The 21,532-nt window shown below is 35.2% G+C and overlaps 1 protein-coding gene across 2 annotated transcripts in view; it reads right to left on the bottom strand.

Moving 5' to 3' along the window:
- Window positions 1-21,532, bottom strand: part of LOC149784884 (uncharacterized) — a 51,830-nt gene that overhangs the window by 11,830 nt on the left and 18,468 nt on the right. The window contains exons 5-8 of one of the 2 annotated variants that reach the window (XM_089978461.1): window positions 13,931-14,031; window positions 13,053-13,103; window positions 9,953-10,069; window positions 923-1,043 (exon numbers count right to left, since the gene is read on the bottom strand). In XM_089978461.1, coding sequence (XP_089834587.1) covers window positions 923-1,043; window positions 9,953-10,069; window positions 13,053-13,103; window positions 13,931-14,031 — 390 coding nt within the window. The remainder of the gene's footprint in view (window positions 1-922; window positions 1,044-9,952; window positions 10,070-13,052; window positions 13,104-13,930; window positions 14,032-21,532) is intronic. The other variant, XM_089978462.1, reaches the window with a different exon arrangement.

The raw sequence follows: 21,532 nt of genomic DNA, 5'->3' as shown, positions 1-21,532 counted from the left end.
TTTTTTCTGCAGAAATCATTATTCTTGTTTCCATAACAGTAACTTTGACTACTGACAGTTTCATCTAACTTGATAGGGTTCTCTCATACCCCAAGAGCAAGTCATATACAAAAATTGGTCTAGGTCTGTTATTGTACTGAAACCATTTTTCATCTTTCAGTCACAGTGACTCTGACCTTTGACCTATTGACACTGAAACTGATGGGATCCTTTCTTACCCAAAGTACAAGTTATCCACAATATCGATCTAGGTATGTCATGTGGAACTAAAATTACCGAACAGATACCATTTATTTTCTTTTAGCTATAGTGATTACTACAGCATATCTTTTTCGCTATAAATGCAAACCATCCATAAAGTCTTGCAGCTGTAGATGGTGGACAATTTGAGCAGAACTGAAACTGGTCTCAGACATACAGACATAGTAATGTTCCACCTTATGGTGGGTATATTTAATGACACTTTAATTGTTTATAATCAACTATGAACAATTTGACCATTTGATTTTTATCAATCAACTTTTCATTATTCCAGTTAATTGTCACATTATTTGTACAAATATGGTTGCAAAGGTACAGGTGATCTAATAGGCAAATATGAGACTAGATAATTATAAATCAGATCTCCACAATGTTATCTGGAAATCTGATGACCACTACTATGAGGACATGTTATGCTGACCTTCAGACTCACCAATCAAATCACAGCTCTCAATTTTCTGAAAGTGACATGCATCATTTGGGACATCAAAATGCCATGCTTTATCTAATATATACTAAAAGAATAAATGGACCGGGAATTCCAAAGGACACCAAAACATTAACTTTTATCAGTGTCTGTCAGACCTCCTTGTAAGACTGGAGTGAATCCGACAATATCAAAGTCTATGGTTTCTGTGACTGAAAAATTGAAAAGATTTACCTTCTGCAACAACATCCTGTGACCTTTTACTGTATCTGAATGGACCAACTGCTGTCATATTGAACAGTACCCTGGGAACATTATATCGCACATTATCAATTATACCTGCAAAAGGCTGGACCTAAAAAGAAATGAATTACGTCAGGTGCATAAGAATAATGACCCATCAATAAATCACAGAACTGTGTTTTTAGAATACAGATCTCCACCATATAAATCACAGAACTGTGTTTTTAGAATACAGATCTCCACCATATAAATCACAGAACTGTGTTTTTAGAATACAGATCTCCACCATATAAATCACAGAACTGTGTTTTTAGAATACAGATCTCCACCATATAAATCACAGAACTGTGTTATTAGAATACAGATCTCCACCATAGAAATCACAGAACTGTGTTTTTAGAATACAGATCTCCACCATATAAATCACAGAACTGTGTTTTTAGAATACAGATCTCCACCATATAAATCACAGAACTGTGTTTTTAGAATACAGATCTCCACCACATAAATCACAGAACTGTGTTTTTAGAATACAGATCTCCACCATATAATTCACAGAACTGTGTTTTTAGAATACAGATCTCCACCATATAAATCACAGAACTGTGTTTTTAGAATACAGATCTCCACCATATAAATCACAGAACTGTGTTTTTAGAATACAGAACTCCACCATATAAATACAGAACTGTGTTTTTAGAATACAGATTTCCACCATATAAATCACAGAACTGTGTTTTTAGAATACAGATTTCCACCATATAAATCACAGAACTGTGTTTTTAAATACAGATCTCCACCATATAAATCACAGAACTGTGTTTTTAGAATACAGAACTCCACCATATAAATCACAGAACTGTGTTTTTAGAATACAGATCTCCACCATATAAATCACAGAACTGTGTTTTTAGAATACAGAACTCCACCATATAAATAACAGAACTGTGTTATTAGAATACAGATCTCCACCATATAAATCACAGAACTGTGTTTTTAGAATCTCCACCATATAAATCACAGAACTGTGTTTTTAGAATACAGATCTCCACCATATAAATCAAAGAACTGTGCTTTTAAATACAGATCTCCACCATATAAATCACAGAACTGTGTTTTTTGAATACAGATCTCCACCATATAAATACAGAACTGTGTTTTTAGAATACAGATCTCCACCATATAAATCACAGAACTGTGTTTTTTGAATACAGATCTCCACCATATAAATCACAGAACTGTGTTTTTAGAATACAGATCTCCACCATATAAATCACAGAACTGTGTTTTTAGAATACAGATCTCCACCATATAAATCACAGAACTGTGTTTTTAGAATACATAACTCCACCATATAAATAACAGAACTGTGTTATTAGAATACAGATCTCCACCATATAAATCACAGAACTGTGTTTTTAGAATCTCCACCATATAAATCACAGAACTGTGTTTTTAGAATACAGATCTCCACCATATAAATCAAAGAACTGTGCTTTTAAATACAGATCTCCACCATATAAATCACAGAACTGTGTTTTTAGAATACAGATCTCCACCATATAAATACAGAACTGTGTTTTTAGAATACAGATCTCCACCATATAAATCACAGAACTGTGTTTTTTGAATACAGATCTCCACCATATAAATCACAGAACTGTGTTTTTAGAATACAGATCTCCACCATATAAATCACAGAACTGTGTTTTTAGAATACAGATCTCCACCATATAAATCACAGAACTGTGTTTTTAGAATACAGATCTCCACCATATAAATACAGAACTGTGTTTTTAGAATACAGATCTCCACCATATAAATCACAGAACTGTGTTTTTAGAATACAGATCTCCACCATATAAATCACAGAACTGTGTTTTTAGAATACAGATCTCCACCATATAAATACAGAACTGTGTTTTTAGAATACAGATCTCCACCATATAAACAAAAAACTTAACTAGATGCACATGCAGTTACAGACATGCACTGTCTTTGAAACATGTTTTCTTATTTAGCAAACAACATACACTCGCCTTCTCCCAAAAGCTAAAAGCAATGAAAGATCAAAATATTTCCAACACATCAGTTAATATGAAGCAGTAAAGTTTCTAAGGGTGCTTACAGACTTTTTAAAAAAATCAAGCTGAATTCTCCAATTAACTGTTTCAACAAATTTTCAAGAAATTTCTTCCCAAAATGGGCCGTGGTAAAAAGTAAACTATAGGACATCTACACTACACATATAGCTAGTTGACAAAATTTTAATAAAATCTACCAAACTGGAAGGGAGGAGAAGCAATGACAAACTGAATTCTCAAAATCAAAAATGTTCAAAAAAAGTTTTAAGTAATTTAAACAAAAACAGGACAGCAGAGAAAAGTAAACTTATTTCACAGCAAACTATTTATCTAGATTCAACTAAATTATCCAGGCAACTTTTCATCAAAATGTCCCCCAAAAATGGGCAAGAGGTAAAACGTACAATATTACTGTGCATCTACATCAACACATATCAAGCCAACAAAGTTTCATTATCCCACCCCATGTGGGAGAAGAAGCAAAACCCTAACTTTGTCACTGAGAGGTAGATGAATGTATGGTCAGATGGATGAATAGAAGGAACAGAGTGATGCACCAGGGCAATTACAATATTCACTTAAGTGTATGGATAAGAAATTCCTCAAGCAGTTTAGAAGAAGCTATGACAAATTTAATTCTAGAGTTCCAACACTTTTGAAACCCCAAATTCTAGGTCTTTTCCATGTTTTTTCTTCTTTGATGAAATTGATCTGTTCAAGCTATGACAAATTTAATTCTAGGGTTCCAACACTTTTGAAACCCCAAATTCTCGGTCTTTTCCATGTTTTTTTCTTTGATGAAATTGATCTGTTCAAGCTATGACAAATTTAATTCTAGGGTTCCAACACTTTTGAAACCCCAAATTCTCAGTCTTTTCCATGTTTTTTCTTTGATGAAATTGATCTGTTCAAGGTAAGACAAATTTAATTCTAAGGTTCCAACACTTTTGAAACATCAAATTCTAGGGTTTTTTCCATGTTTTTTGCTTTGATGAACTTGATCTGTTCAAGCCATGACAATTCTAGGATTCCAACACTTTTGAAACCCCAAATTCTAGGTCTTTTCCAAGTGTTTTTCTTTGATCTGTTCAAGCTGTACTTATGGTTCTTGCTAATTAACTAATTTATACATTAAGTCCCACTGCAAACAGCAAAGAACCAGATCTGCCATCACATGATGTGTCAACATATCTAGGTCAATGCAGACTGTTAAGATTAAATAGTAGAACTAACAACATTGACCCTGACCTGCTGGTACATTAAATAATGGCAGATGAGGGTCCATTTCTTTTGCAGTTGGACTTAATTTATAGATGACTATATATAGTAAATTTGGACAAAGAAATCATGCATTAATTCAATCAATATCTACTTGATATTTTAAGACTCTATAACAACTGTAATTAATCTTATCATAAACTAACACACAGGCTGTATTGACCGCTCTGGTGATCTAGTGGTTAGAGTGTCCACCTAGGAAGCGGGAGGTCATGGTTTCGAACCCTGGCTGAGTCATACGAAAGACTTACAAAAATGGTACTAACATCTGCCTCACCAGGCGCTCGGCATTAAGAGGTTAGTGTTAGGACTGGTCAGCCTGGTGTCAGGATAATGTGACTGGGTGGGACATCATGGTACATGTCTGCGACATGATGTCCCAGTGCAAGACATCACTATAAACTGCCACACTGCAGACATCATAGCAATATGACTGAAAAATTGTTAAAGCTACGTTAAAAATCCAACACACACACAGAGGCTGTATCATTACAAATGGGTATAACAGTCCTGAAAGGAAAATAATTGTGCATGTCAAGGAAGTAAAAAAAAATTGAAAATCCAGTCATCTGTAGGAAATCAGCTTTGAAAACCTGGTTGCCCAAAAGATCTTTTGGTTGCCCATTAAATTACTGCAAACGCCCATGATTGCTGTAATCAAAATTATTCAATAACTTTTGTCATGTAGATAAATAACACATAACATCATCGATCCTACTAATGGCACATTTATTTAATCTGTTTGCAATCAGTTAATATATACTAATTGAGCAATTATCATTTTTTGATGGAGTTCTGCAGTCTATAAATCAGCTCACAAACCTGTAAAAGTATTTAATGGGCAACCAGATTTGTTTTCTTTTGCCCTTCGTTTTTCTAACAGTTGGCCATCCTTGATCAGAAATTTAACTATTTTTTAATGTTCATCTGGGTTTGCATCATTACAGTTAAGTGTTGTTAATCCAATAATATTATCAGTGTATCTAAAATGTAAAGTAAATGTTACAGGTGGGATTATTGTTTGTTGGCAGACCAAGGTCCATGCTGTTTATTCAGTCATTAAATTACAAGCCAATATAGTATGCAACAATTGTGACTGATTTGATTCTGTATCCTTGCCATAGACCTTTAGCTTAAGTTATCCATCAGTGTCACATGCTCTATAGCAAGTGCCCATGTCTTCCACTGGCCAATGGGAAAGCATACAACTAGATAACAGGCACTGAGTATGTCAAGTCAAAGATGAAATACACCACAACTGTATGTTGGTGAATTGATAAAAAGATGAGTATCTACTAGTCTTATCTCTTTACGGGTTCACTCCTAGGAGCTAGTAGTGATATTAAACCAGGCAATGAATAGCCAGCACAGGTTGATTAATGTGGCTTCTAACCAATATAAACCAAACAACACTCAGTTTGGGAATTACCAAGAGAAAATTTGTACTTCCAGCTTAAGGTACAAAGAAAGGCAATTTAATTACTGGATGTTTGTGGCTTGAAAAAAATATAAAATTCTATTATAATTTTTGTTATGATCATTTTTTAAAATGTTTTTGGGATTGCCCAACTGAGGTTTCGCATTGGAAACATTGGGGCGTGGGACTGGAGAGACAAAGATGGGTAACTTGTTGATTCCACCTCATCACAAAAAGGTTGATTATCAGATGCCCCCAAAAGGCAAAGAGCTGAATGAATGCCAATTGATGGAAAGACCATTCCATGTGAAGGACTTGACCTCTCCTGGACAGAGTGTCATCCAAGATACTCAGTCTGCCAGGAATGGGCCTCATTTGTATGCAGATATGGAGATTGTTGCACCAATGTAGAAAATGCCAAATCAGAACACACAGGTAGGGGATTTTGGTGTCCTCCTGTTTGCTAACAACATCATCTGTAAAGTGTGCAATAAAAGATGGCAGAGTGGGATCAAGACCACTGCTGCATGAAATCCAAATCCTATTGGAAACAGACTTGACAAGTTTAACAATTCTGATTACACAAACACAAGCAAGCTGGATCAGATTCAGGATGGTGAAAAACTCCATGTCCAGATGAGCAAAATTCTGAGATGGATGGAGATGAGACTTTTCCCACATCACTAGAAAGTCAAGATGATCTAAAAGTGAGAGATCATTCCTGCCATACCAGGTACACAGTTGTCATTATAGATGATTTGATCAGAACAGGGTGAAAATGCAATCCATAACCTTGGTAAAACCCCAAGGGCTGATTCTGAGACCAAGGGGAAGGACACTGAACTAATAAACCATATCATTGTAAGAAATTTCTGTGACATGGGATGGATAGGGATGTGAAAATATGCACTGGTCAGATCGAAACTGATGGCATACTTTTCCTGTTAGATGGAGAGATGGACTGATCTCACCTTCTCCATCTTGAACTGTGGAGGTGTAATTAACTGGTTGAGGTGACTCTAGTCAATAATGGGCCTCAACTTGCCATTTGCTTTCCAAATAAGAAACAGCCAGGGGGAAAAAACCAGATTGTGATCTTTGCTCAATCTCCAACACCCATGTTTTGATAAGTGACTATATTTCATGTTGTAGAAAGGCACCCTTCTCCTAATCTGATAGTACGTCTATGAAAAGGGGAGAGGAGGAAAGAGGAGGGGATTGGATAAACGAAACCCAAAGCCCCATTGAAATGACATGGATTACCCAATCTTTTTGAGGGAATAGTAAGATCAAGCGAGACCAATATTGCAGGAGTCAGCAGCCCCCAGTTAGAATGTCTGCATGAGGTGGGGAGGGGAGGTCAATGCTTGTGGTTAAGAGGCCTGAAGGCAGAGAAATTTTGTTTCTTACTGCTTCTGTAGGTTGGTTAGACTTGTCTCCTGGCACTGGTCTTGGAGCATATCTGACTAAAAGGATCCCCCACCCCAGGGTTGCTTAACGTCCCTTTACACTGGTGGAGGCTGAGTGTTTCCAAAGGCCTGTGAGAAGTGAGTTGGAGGAGCAGTTCCTGAGCCACATGCCTCTAACTTCTTCAATTCTATCTCCAAAAAGCAACAGTGACCCAAATGGGGTAATCTGTACAGCAAGGGTGTGATAAGGTTTGAGCAACATGGACTGCAGACATGCATCACATCAAATCAGTTTTGGTTAATGACCCTAACAATCCTGAATGTTGCCTTCCTAGAGTGGCTATAGTCAGATTTCTCCGCTAGTTGGAAGATTGCAAGTTAAACCAAATCTAAGAACTAGCTTAGACATGGCACAGAAAACACTTTTGTCCACTATATAATACAGTGGAGCCAACATATGAACTGTCGCTAAATTCTTGTCAAGGGCCAGATCAGTACTGAAGGTGTCCGAGTTAAGTTTTATGCCAGTGAGAGGAGAATCTTGTTGGGACTTGGCTTTCTGAGAAGAATTTCAAGTAGAATTAGGGACCTGACCAATTCTGTGGCTTTCTTCTCAGAAGCCACAGAATTTCCCAGGTGCCCATATTCTACCAGAAAGCTGGTCACTAATCTCCTGAATTTCTGCAAATTGGGGAAGGAGTCAGAAGGACGATGTCTCTTCCTCCTTGCCAAAATCTACAGATGCCATGACTGTATAGTTAAGTAGCGGCAGGTGGTAGAGGGCATTCTGAAGTGGCAAACACACAATAAATTTCCCTGATTGCAGCTTCAAAAGCTGAATTCAGTAAATTCCATGGTCGGATCTGAAGATAGTTGATCTGACAGAGCTTTGCCATACTCACTGAGTGCCGAGTCCCATTCTGGGTCCTTTGTAGCTGAGTATAAATCATGCTGGGTGGTATCAATGACCCCAGCTGGTCATGTTTGAAGATGTGACTAAGGAATCAGACTTCGATCATGTTGTTTTCGATTCTCACCCTCCAATACTAGCACAGTTGATCTACGTTTTGGTGTTCCACAAGACTCTGTTCTTGGCCCTATTCTCTTTGTTCTATACACTGAGCCACTTTCAAGTGTCATAGATCGACATCCTGTTTCAACAAATGAAAGCTGGTGATGCTCAAATATGCAAATCTAGCTGCCCAAAGTTGAGGCTCCAAAGAGGAGTGAATAATTTGCTTTAATTGGAGACTAAGAGTCCAATAAAATGAAAGCAATAGAACAGCAGCAGATCATGTAGTACTGCTATTTTACTGCTCTCTACTGTTGATATTCATCTCTTGATCACCATGTTTGAAATTAATGACAGTATGCATAACCTGGATAACCAAGATATGGCTCTGTGGTTAAAGCTTCAACAAGCACCCAGGTAGCCACCTGTTGATCATAACCCAGGTAATAAAATGAGCAACCAGCCAAATAAAACAAAAAAATATTTCCAAATAAAACAACAAAAAAATATTTCCAAATTAAGATCAAAGACATCAGCAGCAAGCACAACACAGATTAACAATCACATTTTGAAGATAGTGTCATGTGACTATTGGCTGCAATGCATTTATCCATCATTAAATTTCAGCCTAATTTCCTTATTTTCTATTTATAGTAACTGTACACGAAACAGTTCCAAGGAAACAGACGGGTTTCTTGAATGTGAAACGATGAGCCACAGATTTTTTATATTTTTACACACACATGTAGAGGACTAGTCTAAACTGAAGAAAAATGGCGCCAGATATTAAGAGAAACGGGCTTTATTACTGTGATTCATGGATGTTATATGACTAACAAATGTTAGAGGAAAGGGATTTTGTAAAACTTGAAGCATGTTGCATAAAAAAGAACAAATCAATAGTACTTTAAAAAAATGTAAAGAAGAATTTGACAGTGATGTAATACAGCATTCATCATCTATGGACTTCACAACCATTCAGCAAAAGACAAGCCGACTATTTAAAGTGAATGTTGTGCATAAATAATTGATCACTTTGTTTTGTGCCTATACTCTCATACTAAAGACTAATCCACATGGATTTAACCAATTTTTGACAAGAATTTTAACTGCAGATAAAAGTAAGAAACAAAAATAAATGTATTTTTTCATACAATTTTCTGTAATTATGGCATGTAATATAAAGATTGTTATTTTTATGCTCAGATTACACTTTTTTGCCACTTATATTTGTAATAATTACACTTATACCTCTCTTGGGGGCTTGGCATGTATGAACCTACAACAGAGCAATTTAGGTTCACATTTAATACAATTTCCTTTGATCGGTTGCCCAGGTAACAAATTGTTAGGACTGACAGCTATCCAGTAGAAGTTTCCTAAACTTTTGACAGCTTTACCTAGGGTCAGATTAACCAAACTCTAAACTCCACAAATATGCTTAATTTTCTTTTGTACAATGTTTTTGTAAAACTTGAAGCATGTTGTATCAGGGAAAGAACAAATCAATAGTACTTTAAAAATTTTGAAAGAAGAATTTGACGAGTTGTGTGAGTGTGTGTGATTTGGATTTTTAATAGAGCTTTAAAAATTTTTTTAGTCATATTGCTACAATGTCTTGAGTGTGGCAGTTTATAGTAATGTCTAGCACTGGGGCATCATACTGCAGAGATGTAGCATGATATCCCATCCAGTTATATTATCCTGACACCAGGCTGACCAGTCCTAATACTAACCTCTGTCTTTGAGTCAACAGACTCTTTACTTATGTTATGTGACTACTGGGATTGGGATTATCATGTGTGTGACTATTCACTTTACCTCTAGTGATGTGCCCATAACCAGCACCAGATCTGTTTGCAACATGTCTTTCATGTAGCAATAGAACTTTTGAGGTAAATCTTCACCAAAGAAAACAATGTCTGGCTTCACAATACCCTGAAAGAAATGAACATGAAAATGTAATTTTTGTTATTTGTTTTTGTTCATTAAAACATATATCCATCCAAAGACAATGCAGCAAACCTAAAATACTGTCTTGATCATTTAAAGTTTTTACACACTTTTTTTGATTTTAAATGTAAAAAATAATTTGACATAAAAATAGTAATTTTCTATTGATTTTTATGTACAAATTTTGTATATTCTCTCTAAAGTATGCTATAAGAAAATTAAAGTATGTTTTTAATTTTTATGGCTTGCAGGTTTAAAAAATGTAAGGTTATGAAAAATTACAGCCAATGCAATACCTGAAACAACAAGCAAATTCAGGGTATTGCTTTCCCCCAATTACTGTGGTGAGGCCACCAAAAGTACACATCAATGAAATCTGACTGTGCTCCTTGTTGCAAAGCTGACAACTTACTACGTAGACATGGAAAGTAACCAAGTTTTAGGTCTCTATCTCAAAAGGTATACATGAAAAATGGGAACAAATTAATCAATGACCTTCACCTTGATGATAAAGCCTTGACTGTGATACACAAGATGCTGTCAAACAGAGAAACATAAGTGTGCCATGGTTCATCACTGAATCTCAAACAGCTTTTAAGATACATCATAAAGACCCATGAAATATACACAAGTGATCTTATTTTGAAGACAGGACCCCAAATATGGAAAGTATCAGATATTCTAGTGATAATATACAAATATATAAAATATCATACATTTATTTAAAAAATCTCATAAGTGATAAATCTGATGGGAAAATGTTACAGAACCCTAAAATATCGGCCTTGCCCTTGATGATATATTTCCCACCGTCCAAAAATCTAGTAAACAAAACTGTACATTCTACCCTTTATCTCAGATGGCTCTATTGTTACACAAAGGAAAATATCAATGAAGTCTTAAAATACTGATGCGACCTTGACCTTGAAGATAGGATCATGAACACACCTGCTAAAGATAATGTTTAAGTACATATTTTCAATCCCAAGTCTGGCATGCAACAAATGTGCCACCACAGTTCCTGTCATTTTTAATCACTTCTTATGACATACTGTGACCCTCATCTCAAAGCTTGCATGGGGAGGTCAAATGTAAGATGTCATAGAGAGATCAAAATCCAAAAGCTAGCATGGCAAGGTCAGAGGTCAGACATCATACTGTGATCCCCATGCCAAAGCTTGCATGGACAGGTCAAAGGTAATAGATCATACAGAGATCCACATACCAAATCTTGCATGCTGAGGTTAAAGGTAAGACATCATACAGAGACCTATATCCCAAAGCTTTCATGGGGAGGTCAGAGGTAATAGGTCATACAGAGATCCACATACCAAAGCTTGCATGGAGAGGTTAAAGATATCATATAGAGATCCACATACCAAAGCTTGCATGGAGAGGTTAAAGATATCATAGAGAAATCCATATCCCAAAGCTTTCATGGGGAGGTCAAAGGCAATAGGTCACAGAGAGATCCATATACCAAAGTTTGCATGGGAAGGTGATAGGTAAGATGTCATACAGAGATTGACATCCCAAAGTTTGCATGGGAAGGTGATAGGTAAGATGTCATACAGAGATTGACATCCCAAAGTTTGCATGGGGAGGTCAAAGGTAATAGATCATACAGAGATCCACACACCAAAGCATGCATGTGGAAGTCAAAGGCAAGACATTATACAGAGATCCTCATCCCAAAGCTTGCATGGGAAGGTCAAAGGTAAGACATTATACAGAGATCCTCATCCCAAAGCTTGCATGGGAAGGTCAAAGGTAAGATGTCATAGAGAGATCATAATCCAAAATCTAGCACAGAGAGGTGAAAGGTAAGACGTCATACAGAGATCCAAATACCAAAGTTTGCATGGGGAGGTTAAAGTCAAGATGTACAAATATTTCAGTTACAAATGACATTTTCAAATATTTTTGCTAGACACTGCAGTCATTGCTGGAAGCTGCATCATTCATATGGCATAACAGTACCAATTGCGCCAAGTCCAGGTGGGCGGAGCTTAAGGTGTAGGGAACATTGTATTTTGAAATAAACAACAAAGCTAGCTGTGATTGGTGCATTATGTAAGAGTTGTACTTTCTGTTAGGCTTAAAAAAGTTGTGCCTCCTGGAAACATGTGAGATTATATTAATTCCTATCTAGATGATATTTTGTAATTTTTGTTTTTAATGTGGTACACATGTCTGAAACTGTGTCTGTTGTGACTAGATAACTCTTACCCCTGTCTAGTTTCAGCAGAGTATCTCTTAAATGCAATGGAGTACCTGGTTTTGTCCTTGTCAATTTGACAATCTAACACTGCTCTCTAGAAAAGTGTGTGACATGCGTAGGATAGAAAATATATTTATTTCCCCAAACATTAGCATTAAGGTCTATGGAAAAACAATTGGTACTGTGATACCATATGATACACGTTATGAAGTTTGCATTCTAACTCCAGTGTCAATGTTTGGGGTGTTGGGTGGTTGGGGTAAGCAGTTAAAAGTATGGTAATTTGGTAAAGGTTTCTTTTGAAACCACAAAAATGATGCTTTTAAAAAATATATGAATGCACTGCATTTCAATGCTTTTTATCATAACCCTTTCATGTCTAATTTACTATTAAAAACCCCCCAAACATTCATATAAAATAAAACAGAGAAAACCATTGCTTTCATTATCATACTTATGAATGTTCATCTAAACAACTTTAGTAACATGTATTCATCTGGTGGCTGCAAATTAAAATTAAATTTGTCATGACTGATGGAAACTATAATCATAAACTTTTAAAGTTTGAAAAAACTTATAACTATAGAAATTTAGTTAAATTATCAAGTTTTCAATAATATAAATTATTAGTTAATCTCTCATTCCTAATATGGTTTTCTTTCTGGTGTCTGCACAATGAAGAAGATATTCTTAAAAGCCACTCAAGAAAATAAAAAAATATGACTATTTTTCATAAAGTAAACTCACCATACATCCCCGGATTTTGCACTTTGGTATTTTGTCAGCAAAAATACTCTCCTGTACATGAAAATGTATCAACTTTAATTAGGTAATTTACCTCTCCATCAATCTCAGACACAGGGACAGAAAGATCTATGTGTATTTGAGAGAGAGAGAGAGAGATATAGAAAATCAAATAAAGATGTCAATGTGTGGTTTATTAAAACAAGCTCTAGTAGGTCTTACATTACTCATCTAACTGCAGTTGATCACATACATAGACACAATTTTACAGTGTAAATTCCTGTGTAAATAATCTTGTCTTAGAAGGCTAAAATAAACCCTATTTTTGGATTGATGCATTAGGATGCTTTAAGCGTTGTAAATAGGTAATTAAGTAACATATATTATTTATCAAAAACTTTATCTAATTTTCACAATTATGCAATACTTTATTAATGAATTACTTTCTCAATATATACAACTCTCTATCAAAAGCTAAAATCTGATGCCAGACCATCAATCAGCAAATGTCACTTACAATCAAACAGAAATACCATCTCTTAGCAGTTGTGAAAACTCAAGTCTATGCCCAAAGTGTGTGATCCAAAATATTCTGTTGAAATATAGCCTCTAGGATGGTAACAAGCTCAAAAATACCACATACCACATCACTCCTAAATATGGACAGATATTGTTAAAAATCAAATTCATCTGAGGCTTGACAACAATAGCCTATTTACTGAGTCTGATAGTTACATTTGGGTGCGACCTCTGCAGGTCAGATAAAAGATCACATCATTAATATGTGCAATTGTGTCAATTAGATGATACAATGCATCAAAACAATAAGGTGGTAATAATGCAATCTTAATCATAAGTAAGTACTATAAGAAAAAATATACCTTCACTTCCTCTGACTTATGCTTGGCCCCACAAACAGTGCAGGTGGCTGATGAAAATGTTCCATGAGCTTCGACTAACTTCTCATCGGGTATTCCAGCCCCTGAAACGTTTGATAGGAAAGATGATGGAGTACTGAGAATGCCTGACAGTGAAAAAAAAAAATGATTAAGATGTGTCCTAAAAAAACGTGATTAAAAATTTATCTTAAAGAAGACTCAACATTTTCTTTTATAAATCTGTTCGCTGAACATGGCTGTCCCACCACAGTACCTGAAATGATCTAAATACCAAAACCTAACCATAGTGTGACAGAGGGACAGATGAACAAGGGTAACACTAAATTAAATGCCCATAGCAGTGTCATGGTGGGATATAAATGACCAGGAATTTTTCCAAAAAATAAATGATCTAGATACACCTCTCCCTCGAAAACTCATGCACATTGGGGTCCAAAAATATAGACCACACTATAAGCAAGGGCTCAAGTTACCAAGGGATCTCCCAAAAATAAACTAGACATCCAGAGAACCACAACTTTGGTGGGGGGGCTGGGCTGTTTAATGACTAAATCTTCGTTTTACAATCGTGTTGAAAATAACTGTCAATAAAGCGCTTTTTCTGATGAAGTTGTTAATTATTCTGTATAAATTACATTTACTTTTAAAATGTCCAACATCTGAAAGATTGATAACATGATTCCAACTGGTTTCAACAACTGACATGGTGTGCAAAAACATTCGTGTATTATGTCACAGCTTTTTGTATGTTGATTAGTCTGGTTCCAGGAGTGTTGTGTGTAGTATTTTCCGAAAAAAAAGGATCTTCCAAGCAGGAAACCAAACTAACTGTTGATACACTACCAAACAAGATTCCTTTTTATATTTTAAAAAAACGCAACATTTCGTGAAACCATCGTCTACATTGAAACTCAATTTTTTTTATTGTTCAATTAGTAAGATACTGATGCCTTGATTTCATTGCAAGTAACAGTGAAACTTCTAATCATCCCTGAGGATTCCTGTTCGTGTGAATTCGGGAATTCTCTGAAACTTGTTTTCCCCACAACTATCCGTATCTGTGACACAAAGCTCTTTATTTTATGAAGTACTCATTTCGCTTGGTTGCCTTGCTATCTTTAATCAGTTATGACTGAGTAGGTTAATTTAAGGTAGTTTAATTAGATTACATACACAATAACATTTATAACAGTGTTTGATTGATCGACTGAAATGAGTTACCCAACATACAACTGGGGTCACTGGTTCTTAAGCATGTAGGATTTGTATGCCTTTTAACTTTTTTGTTAATTCCACCTCCTTTGATTCAAAAGACGTAATTAACGTGATAATAGAAAAGGAACCCATTTTTTATTTAGTGCAGCAATACAACAAATGCTTCCACTAGTCCAATATCAAAACACGGTCAGCATTTAATTAGGTTCTCAGAGAAATGCTTGCGGACATAGCTGTTACGGTAAATTAACATTTTTTATGTTTAATTACAAGAGAACACATTGCACATATGATGATTACACTTAAAATGAACGAAAATATAGAACTAAAACATAAATTTCAGTAATATAAAAAATATTTAATTGGTATTTATTTATTAAAGCACTGCCTCCACTAGGCGTAAGTGATACAGTGTGACCCAGCTATAATGTGGTCCGTTATAATGCGAATTCGGATATAATGTGGTCGTGGCGTGGCTCCCGAAATTTCTTATACATGTATTTTTCTTGTGCACAAAAAATTTCTTAAAAGGTACGAGAAAAAAAAACGTAAAAAGTTGCTGATCATTTTGGGATAGAGATCGCGTATGAATAAAAAATGCACGACGATCGTGGCTTGGCTCCTGAAATTTTATATGTATTTTTCTTGTACACGAAAAAGTATTTATCTCATACACAAAAAAGTACTTTTTTTTTTTCTTAAAAGTAAGAAGAAGAAAAAAACGCACAAAAAGTTTATTCTGGGATCGCATAGGTTTTTGCCAATGTCGCAAACTTGGATTATTTTTCTTTACTGGCTGCAAAATATACTATGTGGCTTTTTTTATTTGTTGGCGACATTGTTGGCTGTTTAAACTTTTATATACAACCATTGGTTTGGAGTGCAGAAATTCAGAGGCCCCATGAAAGGAAGCCGCAAACTGGATATAAAATGCACTGAAATTTGTCTATTGTTACATAAACAAATTCTTTGTCTATACTGATAAGCCATCTAAACAGTGCATTGTTATATCATAATCCGCTTATCCTGACATCTAGTATGAGTTCTGTATGTTGTGAAATATCCGCTTTTTTGTTGTTGACATTTCTGGTAACAGAGATCAACTGGATGAGGCATTCTCTCGTAATCTGTCTTTCATTGGATTTTCGGCCGCTCGCCAGTAATTAATATATTTACAAAGACTGGCATTTGTGTGTGGATGGTAAGTAAAATTCCTCTTCTTTTCACTCTGAATTAAATCCTTCAGAACACTCATGTTTTCTGTAATAATCCATGTCATCAGAACACCTGCGTCTCTATCGTCCGTTGACCCTTTGTTAATTTTCAGACGCATGCATAGAAGGCAGCATCACGCTGCTACCACAAAAAAAGAAAAAAATTCTTATTGGTTTATTCAGCAGGCATGGAGGGACAGTAACTAGAATAGTCTAAACGACGGCCGATTCTTTTAAAAATATATCCAGATAAAACAGTTTGCTGAAATTTCAAAGGAAACAGATTAAGAAATGGGCATTCATTTGGTTCTCAAAAGCTGTTCTTTAGCGGCGACTTCAAAAGCGCATGCATCCTTCATCAAAGAAAGCCGACTACAATCTTTCAATAACAGCAAAGAAGTTTTCTTCAAAAGGAAGTCAGTACCAAACTTAAATAAAAGTGATGGAATCTGATGGATTTTTGCATTTTCCAACGTGACTGGAAAACTTTAACTGTGCTGTGAAAGTTTACTTTTTGTAGGGAAAAAGTTTATGCCAGCGGCAGCTTAAAACGCAAACTAACTTTTACCGACTTCGAACGTACTTCAAAGTAAATGTGCTTCGTCATTCGTTACGTGATTGTGCTATGTTTTTCCACTGAATTCAGACCAATATGACCTGTTACAAAATTAATGAATATTTTAAAGCTGTGTATGCATATTTTCGATGGAATCACTTGTATTGTGGATTCAATGTATATGATGAGGTTCGCAGGTGAGTACACTGCGTTGATACTCTGATCATGCAATACATTAGACATTTATATATGAACAGTATTCATGTATATGTGCCAATTCATGGTTCTCTAAATAAAGTAAACTATTATATGATGTCTTCTCTCTTTTCACTACAGGTGTATTTCTCATTTAATATGCATTAATTCAAGATAGCAACTGTGCCGACGAAGCACGTATTTTACCGCCCGCATTTATTACCCACCCCCCATTTTTTTGGGGGGAGTGTTACATTTTCTTCAGCTAACTGACTTGGTTGCATATAACATGGTTCGGTTCATAACACGGTCAGATTCTATGGCTCCCAACTACTGTGTTATAGCGGGGTCCCACTGTATTTTCGTTGATCAAAATTTCCTTGAATATCGTTAATTACGGTGTACTAAGAATGTTGTTTGAAAAGAAAATGTAAAAAATTTTATGACTTCTTTATAAATCTGATATATCCTAATGTTGATTAAAATTTTCAGGTCTTTTAGATCTACTGTTTTTGACGATAAAATGAGCAATATATCAAAGTTTCCATTACCTATTTTGATCGCGATTTTCTTCAAGTTCAACAAATAGGGATCAGTTTTGGGGTATTTTCTGAATTTAAAATGGGATCCACGTATGACCCCATGTTATAAGTGGGTTCATGAGTTATCATGGTGCAAGTTATCAAGGGAGTGGTGTACTGACATTAGTAAATGCAGAAAGGTGACTTGACTTGGAGTCACATGAAATTGAGAGTATCTGGGTGGAAATTTCTCAAAGTAATGGAAAATCATTCCTAGATGGTTTCATTTATAGGCCACCTTCTGCCAAAGCAATTTGGAATGATAACTTTTTGAAAAAAATGGAAAATGTTCTTGTACAGGAGAAAGAAACATATATACTCGGCAATATAAACAAGGACCTTCTCAATATTCAAATAAGGAACAACTGGATGGAATTTATTGAATCATTAGGCCTAGTCCAGCTGGTAAATGAGCCCACAAGAGTAACAGAAATATCAAGCTCTCTTATTGATCATATTTATGCCAACCTACTTGATAATGTGGCTTGTGTTAATGTACTGAATATTGGTCTTGGTGACCACTATCCTACTTTTTTAAAAGAAAAAAAAACACACGAAACTATCACTTACAGATTGTTCAAAATTTTTGATGAAGAACAATTTCTCGATAATCTATATAAAGTTCCTTGGAATATGATTCAAAATTTGGATGACATAGATGAAGCTCTGAGGGTGTGGACTGACTTATATATGGATGTAGTCTCTAAACATGCACCACTGAAAGTACACCAAGTAAAAAATTAAATCCAACCTAATTAGCTTACTAATGAAATCCTAGATGCTATGAAAACACGAAACCAATTTAAGGCTATGGGAAACCATGCACAACATAAAGAATGGAGAAATAAAATAATAAGTATGATTAAAAAAGCTTAAAAAAACTTATCAATCATTGCTTGAAAACAAAAAGATCAACACAAACTTCATCTGGAATGTCTTCAGTGAACTCACTGGAGGAACACACAAAGATCAGACAAATAAAATTCACTCACTTCTGGTAAATGACACAATAGTCACTGATGACACTAACATTATAATGTTTTCAAAGATTTTTTCACCAACATTACCACAAAGTTAATAGAACCAGTGATAGAAAACAACTTTAATGAACTGAAAAAGTTCTGCAGCAGCAAAATCTCTAAGGAGGTATGTTTCTCTATCCCATCAGTATAAAAAAAACTTTGTTAAAAAATGTCTGCGAACTTGATACCAAGAAAGCTACAGGACTTGATCAGATTGGTCCACGACTCATTAAATCTTCTGCCTCTGCTACTGTAGATAGCATAACATTCATAATCAATTTAAGTAGTGCAACCTCATCAGTCCCCAAAATATGGAAAACTGCAAAAGTAACTCCTATTCACAAATCTGGTTCTAAGGATGATGCTGATAACTACCAGCCAATCTCTATACCACCAAACTTGTCAAAATTGATTGAAAAACATGTCCGTGACTCATTCATATTTAACCAAACACTTGCTGTTACACCCTAATCAATCAGGCTTTAGACAGAAACATTCATGTGAGACTGCCTTGATCTCACTAATTGATAAATGGCTTCAAGCACTTGACCAAGGTAGAATAATAGGATCTGTATTTGTAGATTTCAGGAAAGCTCTTGACATGGTGGATGATGAAATCCTTCTGAAGAAACTGAAAATTTACCAATGTGATGAAAGCACAGTTAAATGGTTTACTTCATACTTAAGTGTCGGAACACATGTTTATATAAATATGTTCTGTCTGAACCTGGAAAAATTATATATGGAGTACCACAAGGCTCAATTCTAGGTCCATTACAATTTATTTTATTTATTGATGATCCACCACTTTTACTAAGGGACTCAATATCATCTACAGATCTATATGCAGATGACACAACATTGTCAGACATCCAAAACACAAAGCACGAACTCGAGAATTCTTTACAGGATGCCCTAAACAAACTGAACAACTGGTGCACATGTAATGGCATGGTGGTAAATACTTGTAAAACTAAAATATTACTTATCTCAACAAGGCAAAAAAGGACAAATCCTGAGAGTGATACTATGTCTGACATGGAAGGATGAAAATTTGCAAATGGTCTGTCATGATAAACTATTTGGTGTTTTGGTAGATGGACTACTTAGTGTTTTGGTGGATAATAACCTATCATGGACTGAACATATCAAACATATCAGTAAAAAAGTCAATTCTAGTTTGTGGCTTCTTAGGAGGATAAGGCATTTTCTCCCTAAAAGGCACAGAAAACTATTTTATAACAGTTACATACAACCCTATTTAGACTACTGTAGTACAGTATGTGGTAATTCAAATGATAAAAACATAGGAAAATTGGCACATCTTCAAAAAAAAGAGCATTTGGGCTAATATCAATCCAGAAAGAAAGCAAGGAAAATTTAGCTGGTAAGTTAAAAATATTACCTATTAAAGACTGAATCCACTTGAGAAAAGCCAAATTAATGTACAGGATATCCAATAATAGTACTCTTGAATATTTACAATCACTATTCCAATATAGGCTACCTGGTAATACTCCCCACCTGCGATCCATGTCTACCAAACAGTATAAAATTCCCAAACCAAATAAGGAATTATTTTAAAAAAGTTTCCTATACTCTGGAACTTTGCTCCTGAATAGTATTCCAGTTGAGATTAGAAATGCCCACTCTATTTCCTTCTTCCAAACCCAATTTATCCAGTGGCTTCATAGATGCAGCTAAAACAAATAAATTCCTTTGTATGAGGGCCTCAGGGTAGATTAGTTCTAAGCTAACTGTGTTACCCTCTTTAAATAAAGTCATTATTATTATTATTATTTTATTATATCGAATTGCCATTATGTCAGGATGCCATATGGCAAAGTCTGTACAGCCAATTCTGTGATAAAGTTGTGTAAATGTTTACCTACTTTCAGTGCTGGATTTGTGTTATCTATACAAAATTAAAGCCCCCTATGGCAGGATGCTTTTTGCCAAATTTGGTCAAATTCTGTCAAGCAATTTTTAAAAAGAAATAAGAACCCATGTAAATGTTTTTCTGATTTCTATGATACTGTGATCATATCTGATGATGGATCAGCTCTGTATGAAAATACAAAATTAGTATGCATGATGCTTTCTGTCAAATGTTCTGGTGAAGTCTTTTAAGGAATTTTCTTATTTTAATATTGGCAGCCATATTTGATTGTGAAACAGCATCATTTAAACAAATTTACAGGTTATCATGCCAGAATGCTCTTTGTCATGTTTGCTCCAATTCTGATCATCAGTCTTGGAGAAGTCATTTCAAGAATTTTTATTCTTAGCGAGAGTGGCCATATTTAATGGTGGATTGGCATCATTTGTATAAATATAAAAGGTCTTCATGCCAGTATGTAGCTAAGATGTTGTAGCCTCAATGTGACCCTATCTATACCTTACAATTAAGTATTTAAAACTATTATAAAAGACAAAATGATGACTATACTACCTAAGTCGAGTTATGTTTTTCTGAAAGTCTGGCTAATGATAAAGTTTTTAAACCTAAATTATATTGGACTGTTTATGCTAACCATACCTTGTTCACCATGACAGATAGTGTGAGATTCTTGCATTAATTCATTTCCAAATAAGGCATGATATTCCATAGTTGGATATTCTATGATATGTTCTTTCAGTGAGGAACATGTTCACATTTTTTTAAAAGTAGGCTGAAAACGCACCAGGCATGAATCACATTCAGCTACTCAATTGATACACATAGGCTTATGTTAGTACCACATCCACAAGGTAGGGGTACTAATATTAGTACTAGCCATTTTTTTTTTCTGTCAAATATG

The sequence above is a fragment of the Sinohyriopsis cumingii genome, chromosome 13 (assembly GCF_028554795.1).
Source record: "Sinohyriopsis cumingii isolate HCF-2022 chromosome 13, ASM2855479v2, whole genome shotgun sequence".
Lineage (NCBI taxonomy): Eukaryota > Metazoa > Mollusca > Bivalvia > Unionida > Unionidae > Sinohyriopsis > Sinohyriopsis cumingii.
The sequence above is the reverse complement of the archived record's forward strand: the minus strand, read 5'-3'. Positions and strand labels throughout refer to the sequence as shown.